The sequence below is a fragment of the Ascochyta rabiei genome, chromosome 16 (genome assembly GCF_004011695.2).
Source record: "Ascochyta rabiei chromosome 16, complete sequence".
Classification (NCBI taxonomy): Eukaryota; Fungi; Ascomycota; class Dothideomycetes; order Pleosporales; family Didymellaceae; genus Ascochyta; species Ascochyta rabiei.
In genome coordinates this window covers 1,310,767-1,338,542 of record NC_082420.1, presented here as the reverse complement: position 1 = coordinate 1,338,542, position 27,776 = coordinate 1,310,767, and the positions used below count along the sequence as shown (strand labels likewise).

The following is a 27,776-nucleotide window of genomic DNA, read 5'->3' as shown; positions in this document are numbered from 1 at the left end:
AGATCTAGCAAGCCACCATCTACAGGATATCAAGAGAAGAAGAAAAGTGGTGCGTGAACGGCGGGATGATGATGGATTAATGAGAGCAACTACGCCGAGACCCAGCTTCACCCACACGTCGTTTCCCTGCTAGTCATCGACGGGGGCATGTGCCCCACCAGCCATGCCATCGTTCACTGCCTAGCGGCGCGACAGCGAGTCGGAAATCGTGGAGGCGGTCAAAGGGTGTTGAAGTTGGGTCTGACGTGGGCGTGTGATGTGCCAGGAAGGCAAAGCGTGTCACGCGACCCCGTCAGCCAGTCAGAAGCGTTGGAAGTCCGCCATGACGCCTAGCCCATCCGGGGAAGCAAGGAACTTGTCATTCTCCATGTGCGAGGCCGGTCCCTGAACCTCGGATGTTGAGTAGGTAGACAGGTCTTTCCAACACATGCCTGCCCAAAGCAGTCATTGCTCACGGAAGAGCTGCTTTCATGTCGTGCTTGCAGCACGCTTGAGGCATGGTTTGTAAGATTCAATCTGCCTTCTGTGCTCGTGGTTTCCCACGCTCTGGCTCAAATGCACGCTTCCAGCTAGATACGTTCATCTCGTCACAGACTTGCCCACGTGCGAACCACTCCCTGACCTCGGATGTTAGACATCCGTCTCGACAAGCTGACCACGTCTGCCAGACGCAGTGTTTCGTCTAGGCTATTTGGTAGAAAGCCAGTCTTCTTGTTTCAACTGCAGCACCGTTACCACCGCCGCTCAAGTCACTAAGCTGCTTTCCAGCCTTGTCTTCCCACCCGTCCCGTCCCCACCCGCGCACCCACAAAAGAAACTGCACATCTTGAACAGGAAGATTTCGAATCCTGGTCATCATTTCCACGCAACAAGCACTGACATGTAGACGTTTCAATCACAAACATAAACATTCCATCATTAGACCGCACAAATACACAGCATGATACTACAGACACACGACCGACCAACCCAAGATGCCCAACTAAACGCCACACCCGCGTCTCAGCCGCAAATCCCTAAGGGGGGTATATGTTTCTCGAAAGCGGGAACAAGCCGTGACATCGTAGAAGACGAAAAACAAGAGAAGACAGGACGACCGAGACCGAAAAGCAAAAGCAAAGGAGGAGGAGGAGGAGGAGGAGGAGGGGGCAATGCACGGGATGCAATGCCATGCAGCGCAATACAGTGCAATACAATGGGAAAACAAAAAAGCCAATGATGGGAAAAAACAACGTCCACCCGCAAACCATGCATAGGCCGCGCAAACGCAGGACAGATTCGGACATGAATAGGTTAGCGTGCATCATCACGCTGCGTCTAGACGCTCGATCCAAACTGCTCCTCGCCACTGTCTTTCCTGCTATTCCTCTTCTTCGCCTTCCCCTTTCTCTTGAGAAGGTCGACGCGTTCGTTGGGCGGCGTGTGCGTTCGTTGGCTACCGGCTGCGCTCGAGTCGCCCACCTTCAGGCCCTTGACTTCCTTGAGCACGTCGCGAAAGCCTTCTTCTAGCGTTGTCATGCGCGCGAGCATGATCCGGCTCATACGGTTCGAGTCGGATTCCGTGTCGCTGCCTTTGCGCTCCATGCGTGCTTCGGCTCGGGCCCGCGCGGCGAGTTCGAATTGCGTGGTGTAGGAGGCGGGGATGGTGTTCATGTTGCCGAAGTTGGGGTTGTTGTTGTTGTCGCCGAGGTCCGAGGCAAGGTCGAGGGCTACGGCGTTGAAGGAAGGCGTGCGGTGTTGCCGATCCAGAGCGAGGAAGTTGGACAGATTGGGTGTCTTGCGGCTGGTGTCAGGAGGTAGTACCGCACGAGCGCGTGAAGCCGATGCGTGACTCATGTGGCTCACGGGCTGTGGTCTCTTGGGTGTGCGCATACCAGACATCACGGGCCCGTCGAGGCGACCTGGCGTCGCTGTTCCGCTGCGTGAGCCCAGCTGCAAGCGCTTCTCAGGCGAAGGTGGGCGTGACACATCCATCGTTTCCTTGGTAGGGCTGAATAAAATCGTGCTTGTGGACGTGTTGCGAGCATGCGATGGCTTCGTCTTCTTACCGGGTGACATGCCTTGTGTCCCAGGAGCGCTAGCGTCTGATAGTGAGGATACTCTTGCTGGCGTGCGCGCCGGAGTCTTCGGTCTAGGGGCTACCATGGGCGTACGGAAAAACTCGTCATCGGATGTCACATAGCCCGACTTTGGTTTCTTGATCTCTTTATCAGACGTGGGCAAGTCCTTCGGTGTGGTCTGGTGGTCAGAGTTCGAGTCGTTGTCCTCGGCCTGAGTCAACAGCTCATCGTCCCCATCAGCGTCCGTCTGCTGTGGGATATCATCGTTCAGATCTGGTTCTTCTTCCTCGAGAATGGGCCGGGGGAAGGCCACAAAACTGTCATCCGGGTCTGATGCCACACTCCTGGTGAAGGAAAGCGGGTGTCTTCGCCTGGACTGACCAGAAGTCTTTGCGCGGCGTAGATATGGCCTGGTGCGGGCCTCGAGGCGATCCAAGACTGACTGGGCATCTTCCTGAGGCGGAGTGACCTCCTCGTCATCGCCCATCTTCTTCATCCAGTCCGAAACCACATTGCTCGAATTCCTACGGCCAGAAGGATAGTTCACAGACGCTTGCACGCTTGTGTCACGATACGGTTGGCGAAACACTTCCTCGAGCGCGCGGTCTTTGTGGAAGGTGGTGATGGAAGGCTCACGCAGACGAGGGTTGAAGGCTTCGACAGCACCGCGGATGCTGAAGGCCGGTACCACTGGTGATGCGGTTCCAGGTCTTCCGCGGTTCTCGACCAGGTCGGTGGGCCCGTAAGCCAGGTTCGAAAGAAGCAGCCTTTCGTAGACGAAGACCGTAAACAGGATCGGAATGTGCGTGAGCTTGATAATTAAACGGTTCATGCGTATGAACTTCTTGAACGGCATCATGTACTTGAGCGGGATAAGCAACCACCCAAAGATGTTCGTGGGGGGAATGTAGGAGAACAGAGCATCGGACTTGACCATGGAGATGGTGTTGACCGCAAAGAGGAATTGATGCTCCTCGTTGGCGTTCTGAACGATCTTCATGAACGAGTTGGTCAAGACGGTAATTAGAATGGTGACGATGAGGAAGTGACACATGAAGAGGAACAGAGCCAGCAGAGCCTTGCCCAGGACATTGTATTCGGCCCAGAGGTCCCAGGCTGCCGGCGTAAAGCCCATGAGCAGCTGGAAGATGGCGTATGCGGCGTTGGAGGCACCGATTTCTTTGCCAAAAGCCAGGCTGAAGGCGACGAAAAAGCCACTGCAGGCAATGCAGATGAGGACCAGGATAGCGATCAGATCCATGGCCATCATTCGGAAGGCGATGAGCAACTGGGAGAAGTACTGGTAGTGGTCCAGAGCGGAGAACAGACGAGGGAACAAGAGGACTGCAGTGGAACCAAGAACATCGTAGGCCATGCTGGCCACATGGTGACGGCTGACGTCTGGCATGAGAATGCCGTACAAACGCAGGATGTAGTATGCCATGAACATGAGCAGAATGCCCAAATCACAGACATTCCAGACGCTCATTACTGTATCGACTTAGCACCTGTAAAGAAGGACATCTGACTAGCTCCTGTAAAGAAGGACATCTGACTAGCTCCTGTGAATAATAAAATCAGACGGGGGGGGACTCACTGTACAGGCCAAAGCCTTGTTCGGAGAAGCCAACGATTTCATCCAACATGTATCCAGCGCTCCAAAACCAGAAGATGACCTCCAGTACCGTGATGTCGTCGGACTTGTCGGTGAGCACGGCGAGGAAGAGGGCCAGCATGATAGCGAAGGAGAGGGTGGAGAAGAGGTTGCGGTAGCGCGGGACTCGGAGGCGGGACAGCTTGAAGAGCGAGGAGTGGTGGGGGTCGTAGAGGGTGACTGTGCGTCTCATGAGCGCGGAAGCCGGCAGCTCGGCGTTTGCTTGCTTGGGCGGCGGCGGCAGGCGGCGTGACGGCCGTGTTCCGGGAGAGAGCTCGTGGCTCGCTAGGTTGGTGTGGGAAGAGTCTGGCTTGCGGTGGAGGCTGTCGGCAACCGAGTGGAAAACGATGGTGCCGGCCCAGATGGCTTCCAGCTGCTGCACGACCAGGGGATGGGCCAGGAGCTTCTTTGCCTGGGCGCGGATGGCAATCTCCAGAGCAGAGATGCGCGCATGGCGCTGTCCCTGGCGGGCCCATGCTGCGCCACCGGGCGGCGTGTCGAGGCCCTGGAGAGGGTCGTAGTCGTAGCTCAGCGCATCGATCAGCTCGCGGGTGGAGAACTCCTTCAGCAGGCGCATGGCGAGCAGCTCGCACAGGAGCGCGCGCGTCTTGCTGACGCCCACATTGCCGGGGTTGGCGTCTCCCTCCTTCCTGAACTGCAGACAATTGGCGGCCAGGCAGTACAGGGCGCCGCGGGAGAAGTGCTCTGCGCGGATCTGCTGCTGTATCGGCTTGACGAGGAACTGCGAGACCTGCGGCGAGCGCAGCTGGTCCCAGCTCAGCGTCGTCTCGCAGCGCTGGACGACGATGGTGCGTATGGCGTGGGTGTTGTTGTAGATGGGGATGCGGTCTGAGGCGTTGTGTTAGCGCAGGTCTGGGTGAGAGTGAGCGTCAGATGCGTGCAACAGCAAGAGCAACAGCAGCAGCAGCAGCAACAGCAACAGCAACAGCAACAGCAGCAGCAACAGCAACAGCAACAGCAGCAGCAACAGCAACAGCAACAGCAGCAGCAACAGCAACAGCAACAGCAACAGCAACGCACCCAGCAGCTCCGAGGAAAACACGGGCAGCAATGGCCCGTCGCGCCGGCCGTGGTCCTGGTCTTCATCCTCGACCCCGCCGTCGTACGGGCCTGCGTGCTCGTCGTAGTCGGCCTCGGCCTCGGACGCCTCGTCGTGGTGACGGTGGCGGTAGCTGTGCAGGGCTGCAAGGAGGGGTGTCGTCTCCGACGGCCGACTCCTTCTCGAGCGCAGCAGCGAGGCGAACATTGGAGCGCCCTCACGCCTTTCGTACGGAGCAGCAATCCGCGAGGCAGCACCGGGGCGAGACGAGGGAGGGCGTGGTGGTGGCCGCACTTTGTCCACAGCAGTCTCCGTCGACTATGTACGTACAGGGGTGGTCCGCCGCCGACCCACGACTGGTCCTGGTCCTGGTCCTGGTCCTGGTCCTCGGCTGCCACCAATTTCGTACCACCCCCGACTCACCGCCTCTCATTCCGCCCTGCCGTTCTTCGCCGCCGTGCTGAGACCAGTCACCAAGTGATCAGGAGCCTGCCAGCCTGCCACACTGCCTTCGTCTTATCTCCTTCCCACCATTCTACTCGCGCCCCAGCCAATGAGTGCGCCCCGTCACCCACGATGTCGCGAGCAAGCCTTGCATGTGCCATGACGGACGCGCTACTTATGCACCTCCGATTTCCCTGCCAGAGTGGGCGTCATGCTCGTCTTTGCATCACTTGCCGTCTGGGGTGCAGATGCTCCGTTTGCGCGCTTTCTGGAAATCCCTCACATCTGCGCCCAATCGTGGAGGGAGAACCGTCGACGTTCCTCGACGCCTACGTCTCAACTCTACCAACTACCATGACTCGAACAGCCTTCAACAGGTCCCTCGCCAACGGTCTGGATCCCGCCCTGCATCTTACTTAGCACATCATAGTAGTCCATCATTCCAAACACAAAGGGTGGATTTCCCGCCATCGTCTTGCCAAGCCGCCGGAGATGCTTTCCTCATTCATGCATCGTCCGCCAATTTCCTCTGATCTGCACACCCGCGCGCCTTCACACGGGCGAGAGCAACAGCATCCTGGCTGCTCCCTTGACACTTGAATCTAGGCAAGTGTAAAGAGCCTCACAAGTGTGATGTGAGCGGACAGAAAGGTCGATAAAAACAAAAGTGCCTGGCGTCCTACGTAAGCGGCTTTCAACCAACCAATGGTTGCTGATCCCCACAGGCAGCCCGCCAACTCTACGAAGCTCTGGCAGCCTGCAACCTCCGTGCTGTCGTCAACCCCCACCTACCACTTCTACCACATACACTTTGGCTCCTTGATGTCCAGAGACCATTGGCCGCGAGAGCCACACTTTGAGAACCCACCTGAGCTTCGTCCGGCTGTGCAGAGATGGCAGAAGGAACAGTCTCCATGGACGACGAGCCCCCCAGCTTCCACACAAATACAGAGCGTGCATCTCAACGAATTCCAATCACTCTTAATGCCTACAATACAATCGAGGCGAGACGAAACTTGACACTTTTACGCGAGTGCGTTCGTAAGGTAGATGCTCATCTCAATAATGCACAGCGAATCTTTGACAATGTCGAAGAAGCTCAATTCTTCAACATACACAAAACTTCCAGCGACCCTGATTCTTCTCACGCCTCCGGCTGGGACGACGTCTACGCTACCCATGGTGATCCAAGTGCGATCGAACAAGATTGGTGCGGAAGGGGCTTTGATGCCCAGTTTTTGCGGAACGAGCAACTGCCTCTCGAGCATATACGAACGCTTGGCTATGGGCTCACCGGCGAAGTCGTGCAAGTCACGTGCAAAGGCATCAACTTGGCACTAAAGAAAATATGGCAGCGGCAAGGTCCGAAAGACTTTTTGAAAAAGGAAATTGAAGTTTTGAAGGATCAAAGCCACCATCACATCGTACGACTTGTGGGAACCTATTTTCAATCCCCTTATCTTGGCCTCTTGATCTGGCCCGTGGCACACTGTGATCTCGCACATTTCTTGACTTTGCTAGATGTGGCGGCGTAACTAGCCGCTGTAGGGAACAATGGAAAGACTGCGCTATATTGCTGTCTAGCTAGGAGAGTGCAATATATACCTGTCCCGAGACCAACTAAGCTAGGGCCGTCTGCCGTAGGTAGACGGTCCGATTGACACCCAATTGATACCGCAACACTCCCCCCCAGCTGCCGTGAACAACAAGGCTGAATCTATCTACCTAGTACCACCCGGTGAGGCCTGCTAGATCTAGTATCCTAGCCTCCTGAGTGCTGTCTATAAGGTGATGCTTAACGTCTTCTAATCTAAGCTGTTAGACGAATCTCTTGTGTTTCTGTTGTACTAGAGTCTTAGTAAGGCCGTCTGCTGGCATGTCTGCTGTAGGGCACCAGGCAACGTCTATACGACTGTGCTGTACCTCCTGCCTAAGCCACATCTAATGCGTGTCAACGTGGCGTAGCTTCGTGTGTAGCCTGTCCTCCTGCTTTGTAACTATGCCTACTGTCTGCTGATTATCACAGTAGATGACTGGCTTCACGTCAGGATTGAACCTAAGGTGTTTGAACACTCTGTTCCACCATTCTATCTCCCCCCCAGCCACGGAGAGAGCCATAAGCTCTGCCTCTGTAGTAGACTTGGCAACTGAGCGTTAATGTGTCGCCTTCCAGTCTATACACATACTATACAGTTTAAACAGGTATCTATATAAGCTCTGTCTGGATTCCTCATTGTCAGCGAACGCTGCATCAGATGCTCTATAGAACGTTAACAGATTATTGATTTAGCTGATGTATGTGGTACTGCTCCTTGCTCTGTTGCATGCTCTAATAGCCAAGTACTTTGTACCTATCAGATATCTCCAGACGTGCTTAGCAGCTGCTACGTGCTTCTGCCCAGGGTTCTGTAGATGACGTGCTAGGACTGAGTGTGCTTGCGACACGTCAGGTCTCGTAAAGGTTGATATGTAGGCTAGTAAGCTAACTAGCTGCTGGTATATCTGTGTGCGGCTGGCGTTTGGCTCCTCTGTGCTCAACGGCAGGTAGCTCTCAGTTAACGGTACCACTGGGTATCTCCCTGACGTCTGTGCTAAGTTAAACTTGGCTAACACTTTGTTAATAAAAGAGTCCTGTACCAGCCATATAGATGCTGCTTCCTAGTCTCTAAGTACCTGTACACCTAGGAACCACTTTAGGGCACCTAGTCTTCGCACGTTGTACGTTGCCTGCAGCTGCTTCTCAAATTAGCTGTAATGGCTGAGATGCTGTAGGTGTACCAGAACAACAATATCATCTACGTAGAAGAACACAATCAAATGCTCGCTTGTAAATAGACACGGCACGTCCTTGATTAGTCTCAGCCCTAGGTTCACCAGCGTTCTGCTCAGGTGCTTAAACTAAAGCTGTGGTGCGTCCTTAAGGCCATATAGGGCTCTCTTAAGTTCAAGTAGCTTGCCTATCTGTCTTACGAACGGTTCTGGTGTACGAACGTAGACTAGCTGCTCTAGTGGTGCATTCAGGAACGCGTTTAGCACGTCATACTGATACGCCTGAAGGCCAAATGCGGCAGCTATAGCCATTAGAGATCTGAATACATGTGCTGCCAGTGTGGCTGCGTACGTGTCTCCCCACTCGTTCTAGAGGTCTCCTCTGACAACAAGTCTTGCCTTGTACTTGTAGAGGTACCTATCTTTGTTAAACTTGTATGTGAATACCCACTTCAGAGGGAGTATCTGTGCCTCAGCGGCTGCTGCTGCTGCTGTTACTGACGTGGTTGCAAAGTATCCCTTCTCTTAACAGCTAGCAAACTCAGCATAAGCTGCCTCTCTGAACTCCTGTCCGTGCAGGTGCTTCTCTAGGTCTCTCCACTGTTGTGGGGGTGCTGGGAGCCTGTCTCTGTGCAGCCTTGTGCGTGGCGCTTCGCCCATAAGTTTCTGAGATTCTGACAGATTGACAGCCAGTGCAAATGCTGTGTAGTACGATCCCAGCGGGCGTCTCTGTCTCCTTGACGTCAGCACGTTTGCCTCGTCAATCTGGCTGCTGATCTCTTCTCTCCTTAGAGCGTTATTCGATCGTTGATCCGGAGCCTCTGCCTCAGGCATAAGAGTCTGCCAGCCTCGTGGCATGCTGCCACTCTCCTGACTACTCTCAACTATCTCTCTGTTGCCATCCAGCAGATAACTCGGCTTGGGTGTGTCCTTAGGCGTCGGTAGCCATTCTGTACTCTCTGTCACTTCCTTCTGTGACTCTCGATGACCAGCCATCTCATTCATTAGCTGACTCTCTGCTTCGTCAACGCTCTCTGCCTTATGGGCATCCTCTGTCTTGTTGACGTTTTCTTAACTAGGAATGATTTCACTGACGTGTGACTCCCCTATAAGTTGCTCTGGTTCCTCTAGATTTTCTGGGATGTTGAGAACAGTAGCAATCTCACGTAGTCTCTGTCTCTCTGGGTAAACCTCCTCCATGCTGTGCTCTGACGGCAGGAAGACCACGTCCCGTGTCCTCAATACTCTCTGCAGCGTCGGCATCCACACGCGATAGATATTTGTAGAGTCATAGCCTACTAGCTGTCCCATTAACGCACGTGATTGTAGCTTCTCCCTGCGCTTCAGCTTCGTGTTTAACGCGTATGCTTGGGATCTAATAGTAGTTAGGTGAGCAACTGTTAGCTTACGTCCGTGGACAACCTTATATAGAGTTCTCCAGGACAGTGCTTCTGTAGGCGTGCGATTGAGGAGATATACAGCTGTTATGCAGCACTTGTTAGTTAACTCTATAGGCAGGTCTCTGCCGATCCGGATAGCCCGTCCCCTCGTGACAATCGTGCTGCCGGCTCTCTCTGTGAGTCCGTTCTGTTCCTCAGTGTACTCGGCTCTTGGTTCTACAACAATACCAAGGTCTCTGAATATCTGTAGCATCTCACTATAGCCACAGTCACTGTCTAGTCTTATAACTGACACATCAGCATTGTACTGACGTCTAATCTTCGCCAGTAGTCTCTCTGCAGCACGCCTCAGCGTTACTGAGCTCTTATCTGGTAGGCAGCACGCCTCGTGCCAAGACGTGTACTGGTCAACGGCATAGAACATCTACAGGTCTCTGTTGTAACAGCGCTCTGTTCTCTCACGCAATTAAACAAGGTCAATGCCAAGTCTATAGAATGGACGGATGGCTGGCTCCCTAGGTGGTTGTTAGCTGACTATCCTGTGTAGCTTTGCCTGTATGCACGTCTCACACGTGTCCTATTGGGGTGCCTTAGGGTGCTGTTCAACCTGTATCCCGTCGACGTGGTTGCTTAATTGAGCTACTGCCTTCTGACTTACGTGGCTAAGGAGCTTATAGGCATCTTTCTAGGTGACTGTTAGTGGCTTCTGTTCGTCTTGTAACAGCCTGGGTACTGGATATCGTGTCGCATACACTAACAATAGAGCCAGCTGCAGTGCCTGCTCTTTCTTATTGTTAATTAACCAGTGTCTATCCTGGTACTGTAATAGACATATAACGTTTGACGCTTTCTCCTGGTATAGGCAGTCACGTCCTGAGTCAAAGTGTACTCCTAGAGGCCTGCTACGTGACAATCCAACCACGCTTGTGAAGAATCCAGGGATGTAGGCCACGTACGTCAACTTTATCTGGCTTCTTCCTGTTAGCGTCTTAACGTTGAGTACTACCTCACCCCACTCCTCTATCTGTGCTAGCACTCCGCCAGCGTACACGTAGTCTGTAGGTCCTCCCTTTATAGTTGTAGTCTAATTGGATCCTCTAGTGTTTGTTACGTGACAGTTTGAACCTGGATCTAGTATCTACCTAGTGAGTAGCGGCGGCTGACTCTGATTAGCTATAGCTGTAGTCTGTAGCATAGCATTGCAGTGGGTCGTGCTCCTGACTGGCTGGCCATTATCCATGCTGATTACAGACTGCTTCTTACTCTCTGTTTCTTGCTTGCCGTTCTTCCTAAGGCGAGCTTCTACGTGTCTAAGTGCCTTAGCCATAGTAGTCTCAGCCTGGCGTAGCTCGTTAAACTTCTTCTCTACTGCTGCATCTGGCGTCTAATTAGACTGCCGTAGGCTGTAGTTGACGTATTGACAGTCCTTGAATCTGTGGCTATTCCCACACAGGCATGCCGTACGTCGTGTTGATCTACCTAAGGCTGTTAGGTTGTCTGTGCTAGGTGTGCTAGCCGTGCTGGGTGCAACACCTAACGTTGCAAACGTGCCAAGAGATGATGCAATTGGACGTGTGCGTCGATAGTAAGACCAAAATTCAGCCACAAGATCTGCGGTTGACGTGTACTGCTCTCCTCTCTGGTCCTTCCTGATTAGCTCATGCAGCTGTGTAGCTGCCCAGCTATCGTCAAGGCCCCTGATCGACAGTATGAAGTCCTCTTGAGATCGGTTACTATCCACTTTGGGCATCTTGGCCTCCGTCAGGAGTCTGGTGATTGTCACCTACTCGTTAAACCAGGTATCCAGATTTGCTCTCCTTGGTCTCGTACACACAGCTCTGTAGCGGCTGCGTAGCTGGTGATTCCGCTCACCTACTGATGGGCAGAGGTGCTTCTTAAGCGTTGTCAATCGACTGTACGGGTCTGAGCAGCTGACAATAAGATCCAGGTGCTTGACGTCGATTGTCCGGGCAATCTCAGAGTTGAAGCTTCTTAAGGCCTTCTCTCTCTGTAACTATCTTGCCTCCTCACGCTTAAACCTCCTTGCCCACGTGTTGTAGACTGATATCTCTTCAGCAGACAGATCCTTAATGTCAATATCGTCCTGCTCTTCTTTAGATACCTGAGTTTTCTTAAACCTCCACACAGGCTTCTCCTGTGGCTTCTTATCTTGTAGCTTCCTCAGCTCGTCTACTGACAGACTTGGGTTAACGTACGGCCACAGGTTGTCTCTGTCTGCTGTGTCCTTTCTTACAAACAACCACTTCTCCCAGTTATCAGGCTTGCTGAGTATAACTAACGTCTTTGTTACTAGCAGGTCCTGCTTATATGCACTTATTGTGCTATCTCTTAGGACGTGCTCTATTTGACGGGTTAACAATTAATCTAGTTGTGTTGACAGCCAGTTGTACAGGCTGTATATAAATAGGTAAACGCAGCAATTAACTAAAGGCTTCCAGGCTCATAACTGTGGCGGCGTAACTAGCTGCTGTAGGGAATAATAGAAAGACTGCGCTATATTGCTGTCTAGCTAGGAGAGTGCAATATATACCTGTCCCGAGACCAACTAAGCTAGGGCCGTCTGCCGTGGGTAGACGGTCCGATTGACACCTAATTGATACCGCAACACTAGAACTCCTAAAGGACCACCCACAATCGGCCTTGTTCTCCTACAGGGGAGTCCCTAGTTTTATGGAGGAAACGCCGCAAGACGCGCTAGACATCAGTCCGTCGGAGGCAGAACAGAAAACGGCCAAACGCAGAATGGCAGTTCAAGAGATATTCGACGAGCATGACATGAAGAAAGAGGACTTCGACCTCATGCTGGAAAGGTGGAAAAACTCACTCTTCTGTTGCCTAACGTCTGCCGTGGCTTATCTTCACGAGAAGAATATTCGACACAAGGATATCAAACCTTCGAATGTCCTCCTGTCACCGCACGGCATGTGGCTTACCGATTTTGGCACAGCAAAGGATTTTACAAAGAGTCTTACCAGTACAAGCGAGAGTCGTGAGCGCGGCACGCTACGATACTGCGCCCCCGAAGTCGCGCAGTACGAGCCTAGTGGACGTTCCGCAGACATCTTCTCCTTGGGCTGTGTGTTTTTGGAGTTTCTTGTTGCAACATCACCATGGAGCAGCCTGGCAGACCTGGAGGTACTCTGCCCTTTGAAAAACAGATCATACGAAGCCAACCTTGACCGACTGGATGACTGGCTCCGTCTGCTCGAGGATGGATACTCCGAGTCGAGGGAGGATTCCACTCCACACATAGCGCTTGAGTTGAGACAAATGCTCAACGCCGACCGCTTCATGCGCCCAACAGCGAGACGCCTAGTCTGGCAATGGGCGGATCCTCACGTGACAAGGGCAGACGCACCCAACCGCTGTTCGAAATGTCAGCAATGGGCTGGTCAGTTCTTCTCCGAACCAAGGCTTTGGGAGGAGATGACGGAGTACATCACCTCGGGGACACGATTGTAAGCAGACCTCCCCTCCTATCCAAAACCATAAGCACGTCACGCTGATGATCGAATCAGTCTAGCTGCCAGCATTGAGGAACAGCTGAGCAACGGCAATCCTCACGACTTCAACAACCCCCACGACCCTGACGACCCCGAAGATATTTTCGAAGATTTACAGCGCAGATTGGACCAACTACGTCGATGATCTGGTCCTTGTCGGAGTGTTTTATCGGGTGCTTTCATTCGTACTTTACAGCCACGAGTGGGTTCAAAGACCCAATCCCTCTCAAGATAAACATCTATCGCATAAGAGTAGATTCAACTCAAGCAGATGATGAAAAAAAAGCATCATCGCACAAAACTAAAAGAATCTTCTTCAACCGCAGTGCTTTTGAACTGCTAGAGCGCGATGGCGACGTCAACTGGACAAGGGTGAGGCGACCCCGCGGCGTGCGATTGGCAGGTTTGGCGAGGCTTCATCACACCGCATTCAGTCTCTGGACGATCGGCGTCATTCAAGGGCGCAGAGGTTGAGCCGCAACGCGCTGTGGGAATTTGGAACAAGTGGTGCACTCCAGGAAGAAGTAGTTGAATCAGCAGATACGCCGTGTGCATTACGGCACCCCAGCAATTGCAGTCCTGGGTCGACTTGAAACTCGAGATGTTGAGCAGCAGCGACTTCCGGACTCGGCGAGAAAGGCTCGATCAAGCGCACCAGAAAAACCTCGCGCTAGCAAAGGTGGGGCCAATCACGAGCCAGACACCCCGCTGCTGCAGTGGTAAGAAAAAAGTTTCGACTCGCATAGAGCTCTTCTCCTCTCTCCTCCACCATTGTCCGGCAGTCTCGCTTCTCCAGGGTACTTTGAGCCCTCGAGCTGTCTCTCACTTCACAAATCATGGCCCCACGCCCCGACGAGAGCCAGAACCTGGCGCTTGAGCTCCAGGATGGCTACGTCTGCTTCGGACAGAGCTTTGGTGCTGAGAAGAGCATTGCGGGTGAATTGGTCTTCCAGACTGGTATGGTGGGTTATCCCGAGTCGATAACTGACCCCTCGTACCGCGGCCAAATCCTGGTCATCACATTCCCTTTGGTGGGCAACTATGGTGTGCCCTCGCGCGAAGACATTGATGCGCTCGCCCAGGACATTCCTGCGCACTTTGAGGCCAAGGAGATCCACATTGCTGGTCTCGTAGTGGCCACCTACGCCGAAGAGGAGTTCTCGCACTACATGGCCTCCTCTTCGCTGGGCGCATGGCTCAAGGAGCAGGGCGTGCCTGCCATTACTGGCGTTGATACCCGAGCTCTCACAAAGCGCATCCGCGAAGAAGGAAGCATGCTTGCTCGCTTGAGACAGCGAACAGGCCCCGTTTCCTCGTCCACCGCTCTCACCAACGGCGCGGTTGACACGTCGGCGCTGGCTGGCGGTGAGGTCGAGGACTGGAGCAGCAGCTTCGAGCAGATCGAATGGGTAGACCCCAACACGAAGAACCTGGTCGCTGAAGGTGAATACATAGGACGTCTTCCAAAGTGATCTTGTCTGACGCCTGCACAGTCTCTATCAAGGAACCCAGGCTCTTCACTCCCGACCCTTCCACGGCTCTGAAGCACCCCTCCGGCCGTCCCGTGCGTGTAGTGACTGTTGATGTCGGTCTCAAATACAACCAGCTGAGATGTCTGGTACGCCGGGGAGTCGAAGTCCTGCAAGTTCCGTGGGACTACGACTTCCCTCGACTCGCGGGCAAGGACTACGACGGTCTTTTCATCTCCAACGGCCCTGGTGACCCGGCGAAGATGGAAGCCACGGTGAAGCACATCAAATCGGCCATGGATGAGGCACGAACACCCATCTTTGGTATCTGTCTCGGACACCAGTTGCTCGCAAGAGCTTCCGGCGCCAGCACACTCAAGATGAAGTTTGGTAATCGCGGCCACAACATTCCTTGCACAAGCATGATCACCGGAAAGTGCCACATCACATCGCAGAACCACGGTTACGCTGTGGACTCCAAGACTCTGCCTAACGGTTGGGAGGAGCTGTTCGTCAACGCCAATGATGGCAGTAACGAGGGTATCCGCCATGTCCAGCAACCTTACTTCAGTGTGCAATTTCACCCCGAGCACACGCCCGGTCCTCGCGACACCGAATACCTCTTCGATGTCTTCATCAGCACAATCCAGAAGTCGATCGCTTCTTCTGAGGTCATGTCTCAGCCCGTAGAGTTCCCCGGTGGCACAATCGAGGAGAACAAGAAGTTGACACCCCGCGTCGATGTCAAGAAGGTCCTCGTCCTTGGCAGTGGTGGTCTTAGCATTGGACAGGCCGGAGAGTTTGATTATTCTGGAAGTCAGTGCATCAAGGCTTTGAAGGAAGAGGGCATCTACACGATCCTCATCAACCCCAACATTGCTACTATTCAAACTTCCAAGGGCCTTGCCGACAAGGTCTACTTCCTCCCAGTCAACGCCGACTTCGTCCGCAAGGTCATCCAGAAGGAGCGTCCTGACGGCATCTACGTTACATTTGGTGGCCAGACCGCCCTCTCAGTCGGCATTCAGCTGAAAGATGAGTTTGAGGGTCTTGGTGTCAAGGTTCTCGGAACTCCCATCGACACCATCATCACCACTGAAGACCGAGAGCTGTTCGCTCGTGCTATGGACTCGATCGGCGAGAAGTGCGCCAAGTCTGCCTCTGCAAACAGCACCGAGGAGGCCATGCGCGTCGTCAAGGACATCGGTTTTCCTGTCATTGTCCGGGCTGCCTACGCTCTCGGTGGACTGGGCAGTGGCTTCGCTGACAATGACGATGAGCTCCTCGAACTGTGCAACAAGGCCTTTGCCGCCAGTCCTCAAGTGCTCATCGAGCGCAGTATGAAGGGCTGGAAGGAGATCGAGTATGAAGTCGTCCGTGATTGCCGCGACAACTGCATCACCGTTTGTAACATGGAGAACTTCGACCCTCTCGGTATTCACACTGGAGACTCCATCGTCGTTGCGCCATCTCAGACCCTGTCCGATGAGGATTACAACATGCTGCGAACCACAGCTGTCAACGTCATTCGTCACCTGGGTGTTGTCGGAGAATGCAACATACAGTACGCGCTGAACCCCTTCTCCCGCGAGTACTGCATCATCGAAGTCAACGCCCGTCTGTCGCGTTCTTCTGCGCTCGCCTCGAAGGCAACTGGATACCCTCTTGCCTTTGTCGCCGCCAAGCTGGGTCTTAACATCCCCTTGAACGAGGTTCAGAACTCGGTCACGCGCTCCACCTGCGCCTGCTTTGAGCCCTCCCTGGACTATGTCGTTGTCAAGATTCCTCGCTGGGACTTGAAGAAGTTTACCCGTGTCTCCACACTCCTCGGCTCTTCCATGAAGAGTGTTGGTGAAGTCATGAGTATCGGTCGAACGTTCGAAGAAGCTATCCAGAAGGCCATTCGCGAGATTGACCCCAGCAACATGGGATTCAACGAGACCGCTGCTCTCATGGAGATTGATCAGGAGCTTCAGACACCCTCTGACCAGCGTTTGTTCGCTATTGCCAACGCCATGAAGTCTGGGTACACTGTTGACAAGATCTGGGAACTGACCAACATCGACAAGTGGTTCCTCAGCCGCCTCAAGTCACTGAGCAACTTCGAGATCTCCATGTCCAACTACAACACCTCAAGCATCACTCTGCCTCTGCTCAAGAAGGCTAAGGCGCTCGGTTTCTCTGATCGTCAGTTGGCCAAGTTCTGGGGGTCCAACGAGCTCGCTGTGCGCCGCGTGCGTGTTGACGCCGGCATCTTCCCCTTCGTCAAGCAGATCGACACTGTTGCTGCCGAGTTCCCAGCCCACACGAACTATCTTTACTTGACGTACAACGGCACCGAGCACGACATCGAGTTCAACGATAAGGGCATCATGGTTCTTGGTTCCGGTGTCTACCGCATTGGATCCTCGGTCGAGTTCGATTGGTGCTCTGTCCGAGCCATCAGAACCCTTAGAGAGAATGGGTTCAAGACTGTGTATGTGTATCCAACAAAATTGCAAAGGAGCTTACTAACGGGATCTCGCAGGATGATTAACTATGTAAGCTATTCCTCCCAATCGCCATTGGCGAATATCCCCCCGCTCAATCAACGATACCATGATGAGTATACCCTTTGTGTGCCTAGAGGTATTCAGTCGCATTGCGTCAGCGTACTAGCAAAGGCTACAGCAACCTTTATGGAGGCCTTTGATTGGCTTTAGGTGCTCGCTGTGCACTTGCGATGTGTCTGAATACCTCTTTGATATCTGTTCCTGCTTCCTTCACCGTTGAGAACGTATGCTAACTTCCGATAGAATCCCGAGACTGTATCCACAGATTACGATGAGGCTGATCGTTTGTACTTCGAGAACATCTCTCTCGAGACTGTGAGTGACTCTCATTCTGTTGGAGATCCACACCTTGTCTAACATTGCATAGGTACTCGATATCTACGCTCTCGAATCGTCGAGCGGCGTGGTAATTTCAGTCGGTGGACAAACCCCCAACAACATCGCCCTGTCACTTCACCGCAACGATGTCAAGATCTTGGGCACCTCGCCCGAGATGATCGATACCGCTGAGAACCGATGGAAGTTCTCTCGCATGCTTGACCGCATTAGTGTCGACCAACCCGCGTGGAAGGAGCTTACCAGCATCGAAGAGGCTACCGAGTTCTGCGACCGTGTTTCTTATCCGGTGCTTGTGCGCCCTTCGTATGTTCTGTCTGGAGCTGCGATGAACACTGTCTACTCCCAGCACGACTTGGCCAACTACCTCAACCAGGCTGCAGATGTGTCCAAGGAGCATCCAGTCGTCATCACCAAGTATATCGAAAACGCCAAGGAGATCGAGATGGATGCTGTCGCCCGCAACGGTACCATGATTGGTCACTTCATCTCAGAGCACGTTGAGAACGCCGGTGTTCACTCTGGTGATGCTACTCTCATTCTGCCTCCTCAGGATCTGTCCCCCGAAACTATCCGCCAGATCGAAGACGCGACACGCAAGATTGGTTACGCTCTGAACATCACTGGCCCTTATAACATTCAATTTATCGCCAAGGACAACGAGATCAAGGTCATTGAGTGCAATGTTCGCGCTTCGCGATCTACTCCCTTTGTCTCCAAGGTCATGGGCGTCGACCTCATCGAGATGGCTACCAAGGCGATGGCTGGTCTGCCAGTTACTGAGTACCCACCTACCAACATCCCCAAGGACTACGTTGGTGTCAAGGTTCCCCAGTTCTCCTTTTCTCGTCTCTCCGGTGCCGATCCCGTCCTCGGTGTGGAGATGGCCTCCACCGGTGAGGTGGCTTGCTTCGGTCGCGACAAGTACGAGGCCTACCTCAAGGGCCTCATCGCTACCGGTTTCAGGCTGCCGAACAAAAACATCCTGTTCTCTATCGGTTCGTTCAAGGACAAGCTCGAGATGCTGCCTTCTATTCAGAATCTGCACAAGATGGGCTACAAATTGTTTGCCACCGCCGGAACTGCCGATTACATCCAGGAACACGGCCTCCCAGTTAAGTTCTTGGAAGTACTGCCACCCGGCGAGCACGACGAGCAGAAGGCAGAGTACTCTCTGACGCAGCATTTGTCAAACAACTTGATCGATCTGTACATCAACCTGCCCTCCAGCAACCGTTTCCGACGACCGGCCAACTACATGTCCAGAGGTTACCGCACTCGCCGCATGGCTGTCGACTACCAGACTCCTCTTGTAACCAACGTCAAGAACGCGAAGCTTTTGATCGAAGCTATCGCTCGCCACTACGATCTCCAGATCAGCAGTGTCGACTATCAGGAGTTCGTGTCTGAGTCTGGAGGCCACGGTGACTCCTACGGCCAGATGAACAAGAGCAACTCGCTGTCTCTGTCTCAACTGCTTGCCAAGTCTCCATTCAAGCGTAAGCATATCACATCTGTCAAGCAGTTCAGCCGTTCCGACCTCCACTTGCTGTTCACTATCGCTCAGGAGATGCGCCTCGGTGCTCAGAAGCAGGGCTGTCTCGACATCCTCAAGGGTCATGTCCTGTGCACCATGTTCTTCGAGCCTTCGACGCGCACATCTGCATCGTTCGACGCTGCCATGAAGCGTCTTGGTGGTGAGGTTGTCATCGTCAATGAGTCTGTCTCATCCACCAAGAAGGGCGAGTCCATTGCCGACACCATCCGCACTCTGGGATGCTACGGTGATGCCATCGTCCTCCGTCACCCGCACGAGGAGTCGATCGACATCGCCGCCAAGTTCTCTGGCGTTCCTGTCATCAATGCTGGTAACGGCAGCCGCGAGCACCCGACACAAGCACTACTTGACATCTTCACCATCCGTGAAGAGCTTGGATCTGTTAACGGACTCACCATCACCTTTGTCGGTGACCTTAAGTACGGTCGCACAGTTCACTCGCTCTGCGAGCTGCTGTCCCACTACGACTGCAGCGTCAACCTCGTATCCCCCGAGTCGCTCAGCATGCCCAGCTCTGTCCGCGAGGCTCTCAAATCTCGCGGTCAGCTGAAGACAATCTCAAACGAGCTTACCCCAGAGATTATCGCTTCATCCGACGTTCTGTACTGCACTCGTGTACAGAAGGAGCGCTTCCCCGATCAAGCGAGCTATGAGCAAGTCAAGGACTCATTCGTTATCGACAACAAGGTCCTCAAGCAGGCCAAGACCAACATGATTGTCATGCACCCGCTGCCAAGGAACAACGAGATTCACGAGGAGGTGGACTTTGACCCCAGGGCGGCGTACTTCAGACAGGTAAGTATCCTTCCTGTTTCGTTCAACAACATGACTGACAGTTGCACAGATGAGGTACGGATTGTACACTCGCATGGCGCTGCTTGCTATGGTCATGGCCCCATAAGCGTGTGTTGATTAGCGTACCGTGTAGCTGCTCACGAGCACTCTGTACTTGATTTCCTCCGGCGTTTTCGACAAAAAGCACAAAACCAAATAGGCGTTTTTGTTTTCCATGCTTTCCTTAACGACAGCTAGTAGACGTATCACTAGACTTTGCAAGCATTTAGATAGGCGTTTGCTCCTCCCCACCGTGTTGGTCGCGGTGTCGCTCTCGCGCACGACTCCCACTCGGGTACATGTATGATGTATAATCTTTCCCGCACTTCTCTTCCTGCATTTTTCGGATTGGGGGAAGCTATTTCATTTTTTCTTCAGCGTATTTTGGCGTTTCACACAGGGTGTTGGGAGGGTGGGGAGGCTATTCTATTTTTTCGGAGCCGCGGTTCAGTACGTTCGGGGGATCACCGGCGCTAATTTGGACTGGGACTGGGACTGGGACTGGAGGGGGTTACATGGACTACGAAGCGTTCGGACGACCATCAACGACAGCAGATCTTGGGGGACCGGGGAAAAGGACCACGGTTCGAAAAGAAGGGCGGCGTTCTGAAATGAAAGGAATTTGGTTCTCAATGGAGGGTTACGAATAGATGTAATATTTGGGTACTGCATGCGCCGAACGCCACGCCTTGTTTCGTTTATACACAATGGATGAAGACTGTTTGCTTGCTTGAGAAGTGGGTTTTCGGCTTGTGTCATCACGCTTTCAATATGGTCGTTACACTGCAATGTTGCAAAGCCTGGATCGAGGGTTAGGGAGGGGGTGAGCGATGTTGTGGCTTTCCGTCTGCAACACTCAGTGGTGTAGGCACCTGCCCCATGCTGGGATGTGTTAGCATTCAGCCGTTTTTCCTTTCTCTCGAGAACGATGGACTTACCGGGGAGTCCGCATCCAAAGCCAACGAACAGGTAGATCAGGAAGATGATGACCAAACACAACAGCACCATCAGCTTGACGTTCTTCCACCACATCCTCCTCTTCAGCGTCCGGGACCTGACCCTGAAGTCCCTTGCATTGTCCCCCAATCGCCCTGTCTTGTCAACAAGCACGCTCATGTGCTCCCCCCTCTCCAGCACCCGCTCGATGTTCTCCGTCATAATCTCCCTCACACCCTCAATCTCTCGCTGCGCGGTCCTCAGCGCATCGGCCTGCCCCGCCTGCGTAGCGCCCTGCTCAACCATCAACCTCTTCAGCGCGCCATTGAAGCTCGCGCACCCGTACGGCGGCAGATCGGCAAAGTTGGTCGTCTCTGTGTCGAACTCGGTGAAGAACCTCTTCTCGAGATTGGTCAAGAAGCCGAAGGGTATGCGCTGGCCGAGGTCGCGCTCGGCAATGACGAGGAAGGTGAGCCCGCCTGCGCTGGCTTGCGCGGTGGGGAAGTCCGAGGGCGATTTTGTGACGACGTGGATGAAGAATTTGGATTGGTCGATTGTCTTGTGGGCCGACGACGTGTGCGTCAATTTGGGGAGGACGAGCGAGACGAGGGAGCTGGCGTTGGAGGAGGCGGACGCGGTGTGCTCGGTCAGGACGGTGGTGTTGTGGGCTATGCATGCGCTGGGGGGATGTCAGCGGGTGGTGAGCATGGGGGTGGGCGGGGAGGTACTAGAGCAGAGGCGTAGATGAAGACGAGGAAGCCATCTTGGATGGCTCACGGATGTGCACTGGATAGGAGATGTTCAGACGGCGGGAAGAAGGAGTGAAGCGTGGGGAGGCTGCCGTTGTGGTTGGCGTTGTTGGTGTGGGAGGCAGAAAGCTGGGGATACACCGCCGGGCAAGGCGCGTCATACCCACTTGGCGCTAGAGCTGGGGCCGAGGTTGCGATTGGTGCGCGTTGTAGGGCTGAGCGTTGAATTTCTGGAGGTTGAGAGCGACTTGACGCGCGCAACTGCAATAACAAACAACGATTCAGACACAGCTGGCGAAGAACACTGGACGTCGAGGAAGTCTCTGCAGCGCCGAGGCCACGAGACTTTTGCTTCTGCGACAAGCTGCTTCCACCCCCTTCACCTCGACGGCACCTTCCGCACCACTGCACCCCTCCACCACGTCTCGCAGCTTACACTGAGCACTCGCCATGGTCCGCGTGAAGTTTCGATACCTTGTCGTCAACTTTCTCTATCCAGAGCCTTCGCCCAAGTCGCGCACGACGCTCCCGGACTTGGTGCAAATCCACTCTCCCACACCAGATGCCTTCAATGCGGGCACGCTCGTACGCCTGGTGCGCGATGCTGTGGAGGACCTGTACGGCGACTATGGGAGCGGGATGGTATCGAGTAGTTTGAAAGGCGCGCTATATCAGATACCCTACACGGTAGCGACCGTGAGCTGACTCTGAACTCAGTCAACTACTACTCCGCATCGACTTCAACCGCAATCATTCGCTGTCCGCGCGACCACTACGAGATGGTATGGGCAGCACTCACCTACGTCACAAAACTGCCCAGGGCCGAGATACCAGTCGTGTGCAGGGTCATCAGAGTCAGCGCCACGATACGCAAGGCTGAAGAGGAGGTCATTCGCAGAAGTCAGAGGATTGTCAAGAGAGCTAAGACGTGGGAAGGGAGAGGGGCGGATCCTATGCTCAGCAGCGTCGAGAAGAGCGTCGACAAGGAGAGGAGGAGCAACGATGTCCTGGCGGTGGTCGACCATGGTGAAGAAAGCGAGGAGATGAGCGAGTGAAGCAGAGGCAACGACTTACCACCCACTCCCACGTCTCTAAGCATCAGGTCGCTCGACGACATGACCTATCGAAACAAGGCGCGCGACAAGGTCTTCGCGCCACCCATCTAAGGGCCCAAAAAGTCGAATCGCGACTGTCCGGAAATTCGAACGTCTCACGATGCTGAGTCTTGTCTTCCGGGACCTTATTCACATCGCATCTATTTCCAACACCACGCTCGTTCTTACTGGAGAGGCTCCGCCTTGCAATCAAGGCCCTGCAGTGTTATGATTGAGCATTGCATCTCAGCACTCGTAACATCCCGCCATGCGACGTGTCTGAGGACTGCGACCCACAGTGTCATCCATATAGGCCAGCACGATAACGTCACATAAGCTATAATCGTTGCGGCTGAGGACTAACAAGGAAGAGATTACACAGTGGGACTCCTCGAGTGCCATGGAGGACCTTGTCGAGACAGTGCAGGGCTGATTAACCGTCTTACTGCACATTGGTGATTAGATGGAGTGGTGAGCGGTCCAACACGCCATACGACCTGATGGCAGACCATGCTTAGATTGCTTTACGACAAGAGAACAGTCGTTACTAAGGACCCTGTGTATTCTGTTCACACAGCTGATGGCAAAACTACGAAGGGAACTAGGACAAGCCGTTAGACACCCTTAGTACTCCAGCTAAATGGCAAACAGCAATAATGCACAAAGCCAAGCATTCTCAATACCGCTGCTAACGGCAGGCTGCTGCCAATACTCTATTTCTGACGTGGGCGTTCCTTGTCCAAGCCCTGCGGCCGAAGCAAGCTCCTCAAATCCTTTCTGCCGCCGGGACAAGCCTGAAGAAGAGCTCTTGGCAAATGCAGTGGAGCGGGAGGATGGACCTGGGGTGCATGCCGCTATCCAGAAAATCCCGAGATCGTCTGCGCCTGTCACGACAATACCCGGGCTGTGGCGCAGTATACGCACACAATTTGAGGGCGCCGCCTCTGAGGCCCCGCTGCATAACCCAGCTGAGTGAGTAGGAGTCGAGATGGCAGGTGCTGTGTCGTGCTGGAGCGTTGTTTCAAAATATGGGGCAAACGCAGGTGCCACCGTCCTTTCATCTGTCACTTGGACAACCCGTAACTGACAGCCGCAACTCTAACTCAACTTCTGCCATCCTCTGCTCCATATTACTCAGATACACTAAAAAGACAGTGTCGCTCGACCACCTCACAAGTAGCCACCATGCTACCGTCCTGAGGCTCGGTCTAATCTACTAAGAGCTGCACCCCAGATTACTACAAGATCCTTTAGCCGTCGAAAGAACCGCGTGGCTGACACATAGGACCAGAAAACCCTAAAGAGCTGATAGAAGATTGGCCACAGGTCTGAATCTCCGAGAACTGCCCCGCAACGGCAATATTGAAACATTGGCCTTTAATTGTTCGAACGGGCTTGGGCCGGGAAATCTGTTTCAGAGCAACGCACCAACCAGAACGCAAGCAGCAAAGATAAATGTTTAGCATTTCGTGCAATTCGCAAGTACAATTGGCTGCGTGCGAGAATAATACATAGTATATGTGCCGAACCAGTCAAGCCCAGCATATTAACGCTCCACGCTTTCGGTCGTTCATCCCAACTTGGCTACAAAACACATAGACGACTCGTGCTCCACGATCATGCACTTACGAGCCCGGCGAACCAGACCAGGCTGTTCACCCTGACTCCCTATTCGAGATCCACATTGGAAAAATGTATAAGTATATCTTGACTCGCTCTTCCGGCAATTCATCATCACGGCCACTCGCTCCCTAATACACTCTTCCATTCTACAAACGGCTCTTACAACACAGATTCCAAGATGGTCTCCTTCACATCTTTGTTCACCGCCGCTGTGGCAGCGACAGGTGCTCTTGCTGTCCCGGTCACCGATCTTGCTACGCGCTCGCTGGGTGCCCTGACTGCACGCGCGGGCACTCCCTCTTCCCAGGGAACCCACAACGGCTGCTTCTACAGCTGGTGGACCGACGGCGGTGCTCAAGCCACCTACACCAACGAAGCTGGCGGCAGTTACAGCGTGAGCTGGAAGACCGGTGGTAACCTTGTTGGAGGAAAGGGCTGGAACCCCGGTGCCGCACGGTAATTGCTTTCGTCTTTTTCCATGTCCCAATCGGAAGACTGACAGGGTAACAGCACCATCACTTACTCCGGCACCTACAGCCCCTCCGGTAACTCCTACCTCGCCGTTTACGGTTGGACCCGCAACCCCCTGATCGAGTACTACGTGGTTGAGAACTTCGGCACCTACGATCCCTCCTCCCAGGCAACCGTCAAGGGCTCCGTGACCGCCGATGGCTCCTCCTACAAGATCGCGCAGACCCAGCGCACCAACCAGCCCTCCATCGACGGCACCCAGACCTTCCAGCAGTACTGGTCTGTGCGCCAGAGCAAGCGCAGCAGCGGATCCGTCAACATGAAGACTCACTTCGATGCCTGGGCTGCCAAGGGCATGAAGCTCGGAACGCACAACTACCAGATCGTTGCCACTGAGGGCTACTTCTCCAGTGGTAGCGCTAAGATCACCGTCAACTGCGCTTAAGTGCAGGACACTCTTCGATGAAGTTTACTCGGCTGCAGACCTGGACCTGAATCTCGATGCGGTGTTTGCACAGCGATCATCGGAATCGTGCTAAGATTTCGTTGTATATATTCCTTTGTGCCATTTTTCGCTCGGCATGTCAAATCAAACGCACTGATCAGTGATGTTTTTCCCGTTTTACACTCGTCATTAGTGATGCACCCGCTCCCTCCCCTCCTCTTCCTCCGAGCACATCTAAACTCTACAGCACCATCCCACCCACAGAACAATCACCCTTCGCTATCTAAATATCCATCATATGCACACAACGCACAGCCTACTTTAGCGCGTGCAAGCACACCATCGATAGCGTGTTCCTCCCTTGCACGGGACTTGCGTGCATCAACTTTTACCTTCAGTGTGTCAGTCCAACGAGAGTTTGTGATGGCAAAGAAAGGCTCTGTGAGGCGTATGTTGAGGCGCCGATGCATAGGTTGAGAGCACTAGAGAGGGAGAGAAGGAAAGCGAGCGTGAAAGAAGAGAGAGGGGGGATAATACAATGGTGGAGCGATGGAAGTAGACGAGCAAGAGCGCCGTGCGTGGACAACTTCACGGAGACATCTAATGAAAACAGTGCCTGTATTCGTGAAGAGCCAAGAGGTGAATGAAGCAGGATCGAATCGCCGCGTCTCGTGTAGAGTATCCTCGAGGTTGGAATTGCGCTGTGAGTGCGTCTCGGTGATTCTCGTACTCTCGTTCTGTCACGATCTAAAGGTTGTGACGAACACGCAGCATCGTTTGGTCGGGTACATGATGAATTCACGCTACGCTTTTGAAATGACGGATGGTGGTTTCGAATTTGGACTAGGACTACATGTGCTTCAGAAATGGGGTTGAGTACTCTTGTCCAGCAGGCCATGTGCTGCTTAATCCGATAGAGCCGTTTACGCTCTGTAGTCTGGCGCCGCGTGGTTCGATACAGCGTCTTTGTTGTTGTGTGGTTGATCGGGTCGCGAGAAGCGGTGAGTGGTGTATTGATTGTTGGGTGTGGAAGGAGGAGAGTGAGAAATCGGTTAAAAGAGGTGAAGGTAGCCCGCGGTAGAGAAGCCTGTTGAAGGCATGTAGCGATAGCTTGATCTGAGAGCGGTAAGATGTGAGAGACTGGTGTACCATCGACTTTTCTCAGTCAAGTGCAAACGAGACGCTGAAGATCAGGTGAAAAAACTAAGTGCAATTATCTTGCATATCCACGGTTCAGTCAGCCGTGGTCTTTCCATTTACAACCATACACAGGCAATACCGAGACAAAATGACTACAGTGCGACTTCGTCAACGCTACACACTTCCTGACCTTATCACTGCAATTTCCAAGGACAACACATTCGAGGCTGACTTTCGCTATCTCCCACGCGCCACCACTATTCCTGCCGACTCTGTTGAGACTGACAGCGATGGAGAAGCTAGCAAGATTAGAAGATGCATCTTGGTGGGTCACAAAAGCCTTTTATCGGATCATCTCAATTCGCGTCGTCGCGTTTGGGCATACATCGTCTCGGATACTGCCTGAACAACATGACAGACCTCACCGAAGCATGTTCAGAGGTAGAGTTACAAGATCCCTCTGCGCGTATAGCGAAGATACGAAACGACGAAGAGCAAAATTGGTGGGTGGCCATCGCCAGCGGCGTCCTGGGGTTCCACTACCTCGAAAAGGGCTTCGTTCAACACATCAACATAACCAGCGAGTGGCTCCAAGACTTCAAGAAGGCTTGCAGTGTATATGAGGCGTTTACGATGTCGCAGACCAAGCGACCTAGCCGTTCTCCTCCTATAATGATTTCCTTACCAGCATCAACAGCCAGACCGTACGCGACCATGCTGAACAGGTCACTCGATCAGAACTCTGCACCTCGTAGGTCCGCAGAGGTTGGTGAAGTCATCAAGAGACGCAGATCTGCATCATACACCGAAAGTCAGAGCAAGTCTGCAGACGAGGATGGTTCGTGCTCCGAAAGTAAGCGTGGTGAAGAGCAGCAGTTTCGCAAATGCGTACTAACTTCTGGAATGGTAGGACCAAGCAAAAAACCTCGGCAAGACGAGCATGTATGTTTTTATCATCCTCCTTGTTGGTAATGTGAAACTGCTGACTGTTTCCAGTTCATTGAGTATCAAAATCTTGTCGAGCGCATCCGTAAAATGCCAATGCCGATAGCGATGCATCCAAAGTTGAAATCGAACGACTGGGACGGTGCTTGCGACACTCTAGAAAGGAGCAGAGATACGGAAAAATCACTGGAGACTAAGAACGTGAATCTGAGCAACAAAATATTGTCGCTCCGAGGCAGGAATAAAGCTTTGGAGCGGACGATGGGTAGGTCAAACAAGGCACAGGAGCAAAAGTTCAAAGAACTCGAAGCGGAGATACAAGAACTGTGCGGTTTCAAGCAAAGAGTCAAAGGCTTATTCTAGGGTCAAACTGAATATTGAGGTGGAAGTCGATAGGTATTACGAACAGATGGAACCAGGAGGATGGGTACGCCAAACATGAGCCGCCGGATCGTGTGGACAGCTTCGGCAGCATCTGAACAGGATAGACTGGCATGTCCGTTAGGTAGAGACTGGCATATGAAAATACTGAGATAGGGATTACCTCATCAATAAAGAGACAAGACAGTGAGATAGTTCAATGAAGCCGTCGATAACCTCTAGCAAAGCAATCTTCACAATTTTTGTGAGCAACGGATAAATATACTTCCAGCTCTCCCTGAAGCTCCCGCCTTGCATCTCAATAATTGGCTGACATTGGTTATCACTGACAG

At 53.3% G+C, this 27,776-nt stretch overlaps 9 protein-coding genes across 10 annotated transcripts, besides 23 other annotated features; 7 read left to right on the top strand and 2 right to left on the bottom strand.

Moving 5' to 3' along the window:
- Positions 1-1,119: 1,119 nt before the first annotated feature.
- Positions 1,120-1,146: a tandem repeat.
- Positions 1,147-1,148: 2 nt separating this feature from the next.
- Positions 1,149-1,198: a tandem repeat.
- Positions 1,199-1,317: 119 nt separating this feature from the next.
- On the bottom strand, positions 1,318-4,981 carry EKO05_0009382 (uncharacterized protein; the record flags this gene model as incomplete). Its single annotated transcript, XM_038941866.1, has 3 exons — positions 1,318-3,551; positions 3,658-4,563; positions 4,756-4,981. The coding sequence occupies 3 exons, from the start codon at positions 4,979-4,981 to the stop codon at positions 1,318-1,320; spliced, it is 3,366 nt and encodes a 1,121-aa protein (XP_038795971.1).
- Positions 1,644-1,682: a tandem repeat.
- Positions 3,945-3,964: a tandem repeat.
- Positions 4,615-4,751: a tandem repeat.
- A 149-nt stretch (positions 4,982-5,130) lies between the features above and the next one.
- Positions 5,131-5,162: a tandem repeat.
- A 949-nt stretch (positions 5,163-6,111) lies between these two features.
- On the top strand, positions 6,112-6,753 carry EKO05_0009381 (uncharacterized protein; the record flags this gene model as incomplete). 2 transcript variants are annotated; one of them, XM_059637529.1, is made up of 2 exons in its annotated part: positions 6,112-6,264; positions 6,314-6,753. In XM_059637529.1, the coding sequence occupies 2 exons, from the start codon at positions 6,112-6,114 to the stop codon at positions 6,557-6,559; spliced, it is 399 nt and encodes a 132-aa protein (XP_059493512.1). The 2 variants fall into 2 exon arrangements, with proteins under 2 accessions (XP_059493512.1, XP_059493513.1); XM_059637530.1 differs by having other exon boundaries at positions 6,112-6,753.
- Positions 6,737-6,740: a direct repeat.
- Positions 6,741-6,902: a long terminal repeat.
- Positions 6,741-8,572: a mobile genetic element.
- Positions 6,741-12,016: a mobile genetic element.
- Positions 7,541-7,866: a mobile genetic element.
- Positions 7,550-7,866: a mobile genetic element.
- Positions 7,562-7,863: a mobile genetic element.
- Positions 8,126-8,310: a mobile genetic element.
- Positions 8,126-8,313: a mobile genetic element.
- Positions 8,463-8,487: a tandem repeat.
- Positions 8,573-12,009: a dispersed repeat.
- Positions 9,185-9,675: a mobile genetic element.
- Positions 9,206-9,588: a mobile genetic element.
- Positions 11,856-12,016: a long terminal repeat.
- Positions 12,017-12,020: a direct repeat.
- A 58-nt stretch (positions 12,021-12,078) lies between these two features.
- On the top strand, positions 12,079-13,056 carry EKO05_0009380 (uncharacterized protein; the record flags this gene model as incomplete). The annotated part of the gene is made up of 2 exons (XM_038942190.1): positions 12,079-12,866; positions 12,927-13,056. 2 exons carry the CDS (start codon positions 12,079-12,081, stop codon positions 13,054-13,056), a joined length of 918 nt encoding a protein of 305 aa, XP_038795969.1.
- Positions 13,057-13,747: 691 nt separating this feature from the next.
- EKO05_0009379 (Carbamoyl-phosphate synthase) lies at positions 13,748-17,082 on the top strand (the record flags this gene model as incomplete). Its single annotated transcript, XM_038941953.2, has 3 exons — positions 13,748-14,354; positions 14,405-16,856; positions 16,908-17,082. The coding sequence occupies 3 exons, from the start codon at positions 13,748-13,750 to the stop codon at positions 17,080-17,082; spliced, it is 3,234 nt and encodes a 1,077-aa protein (XP_038795968.2).
- Positions 17,083-17,425: 343 nt separating this feature from the next.
- EKO05_0009378 (Carbamoyl-phosphate synthase) lies at positions 17,426-19,727 on the top strand (the record flags this gene model as incomplete). Its single annotated transcript, XM_059637528.1, has 2 exons — positions 17,426-19,621; positions 19,671-19,727. 2 exons carry the CDS (start codon positions 17,426-17,428, stop codon positions 19,725-19,727), a joined length of 2,253 nt encoding a protein of 750 aa, XP_059493511.1.
- Positions 19,728-20,140: 413 nt separating this feature from the next.
- Positions 20,141-20,165: a tandem repeat.
- A 351-nt stretch (positions 20,166-20,516) lies between these two features.
- EKO05_0009377 (uncharacterized protein) lies at positions 20,517-21,359 on the bottom strand (the record flags this gene model as incomplete). Its single annotated transcript, XM_038941868.1, has 3 exons — positions 20,517-20,542; positions 20,599-21,275; positions 21,325-21,359. The coding sequence occupies 3 exons, from the start codon at positions 21,357-21,359 to the stop codon at positions 20,517-20,519; spliced, it is 738 nt and encodes a 245-aa protein (XP_038795967.1).
- Positions 21,360-21,795: 436 nt separating this feature from the next.
- Positions 21,796-22,400, top strand: EKO05_0009376 (Ribonuclease P; the record flags this gene model as incomplete). The annotated part of the gene is made up of 2 exons (XM_038942099.1): positions 21,796-21,994; positions 22,063-22,400. The coding sequence occupies 2 exons, from the start codon at positions 21,796-21,798 to the stop codon at positions 22,398-22,400; spliced, it is 537 nt and encodes a 178-aa protein (XP_038795966.1).
- Positions 22,401-24,240: 1,840 nt separating this feature from the next.
- EKO05_0009375 (Endo-1,4-beta-xylanase) lies at positions 24,241-24,978 on the top strand (the record flags this gene model as incomplete). Its single annotated transcript, XM_038942095.1, has 2 exons — positions 24,241-24,518; positions 24,573-24,978. 2 exons carry the CDS (start codon positions 24,241-24,243, stop codon positions 24,976-24,978), a joined length of 684 nt encoding a protein of 227 aa, XP_038795965.1.
- A 484-nt stretch (positions 24,979-25,462) lies between these two features.
- Positions 25,463-25,503: a tandem repeat.
- A 1,026-nt stretch (positions 25,504-26,529) lies between these two features.
- On the top strand, positions 26,530-27,426 carry EKO05_0009374 (uncharacterized protein; the record flags this gene model as incomplete). The annotated part of the gene is made up of 3 exons (XM_038942065.1): positions 26,530-26,971; positions 27,029-27,060; positions 27,115-27,426. The coding sequence occupies 3 exons, from the start codon at positions 26,530-26,532 to the stop codon at positions 27,424-27,426; spliced, it is 786 nt and encodes a 261-aa protein (XP_038795964.1).
- Between the last annotated feature and the right edge of the window lie 350 nt (positions 27,427-27,776).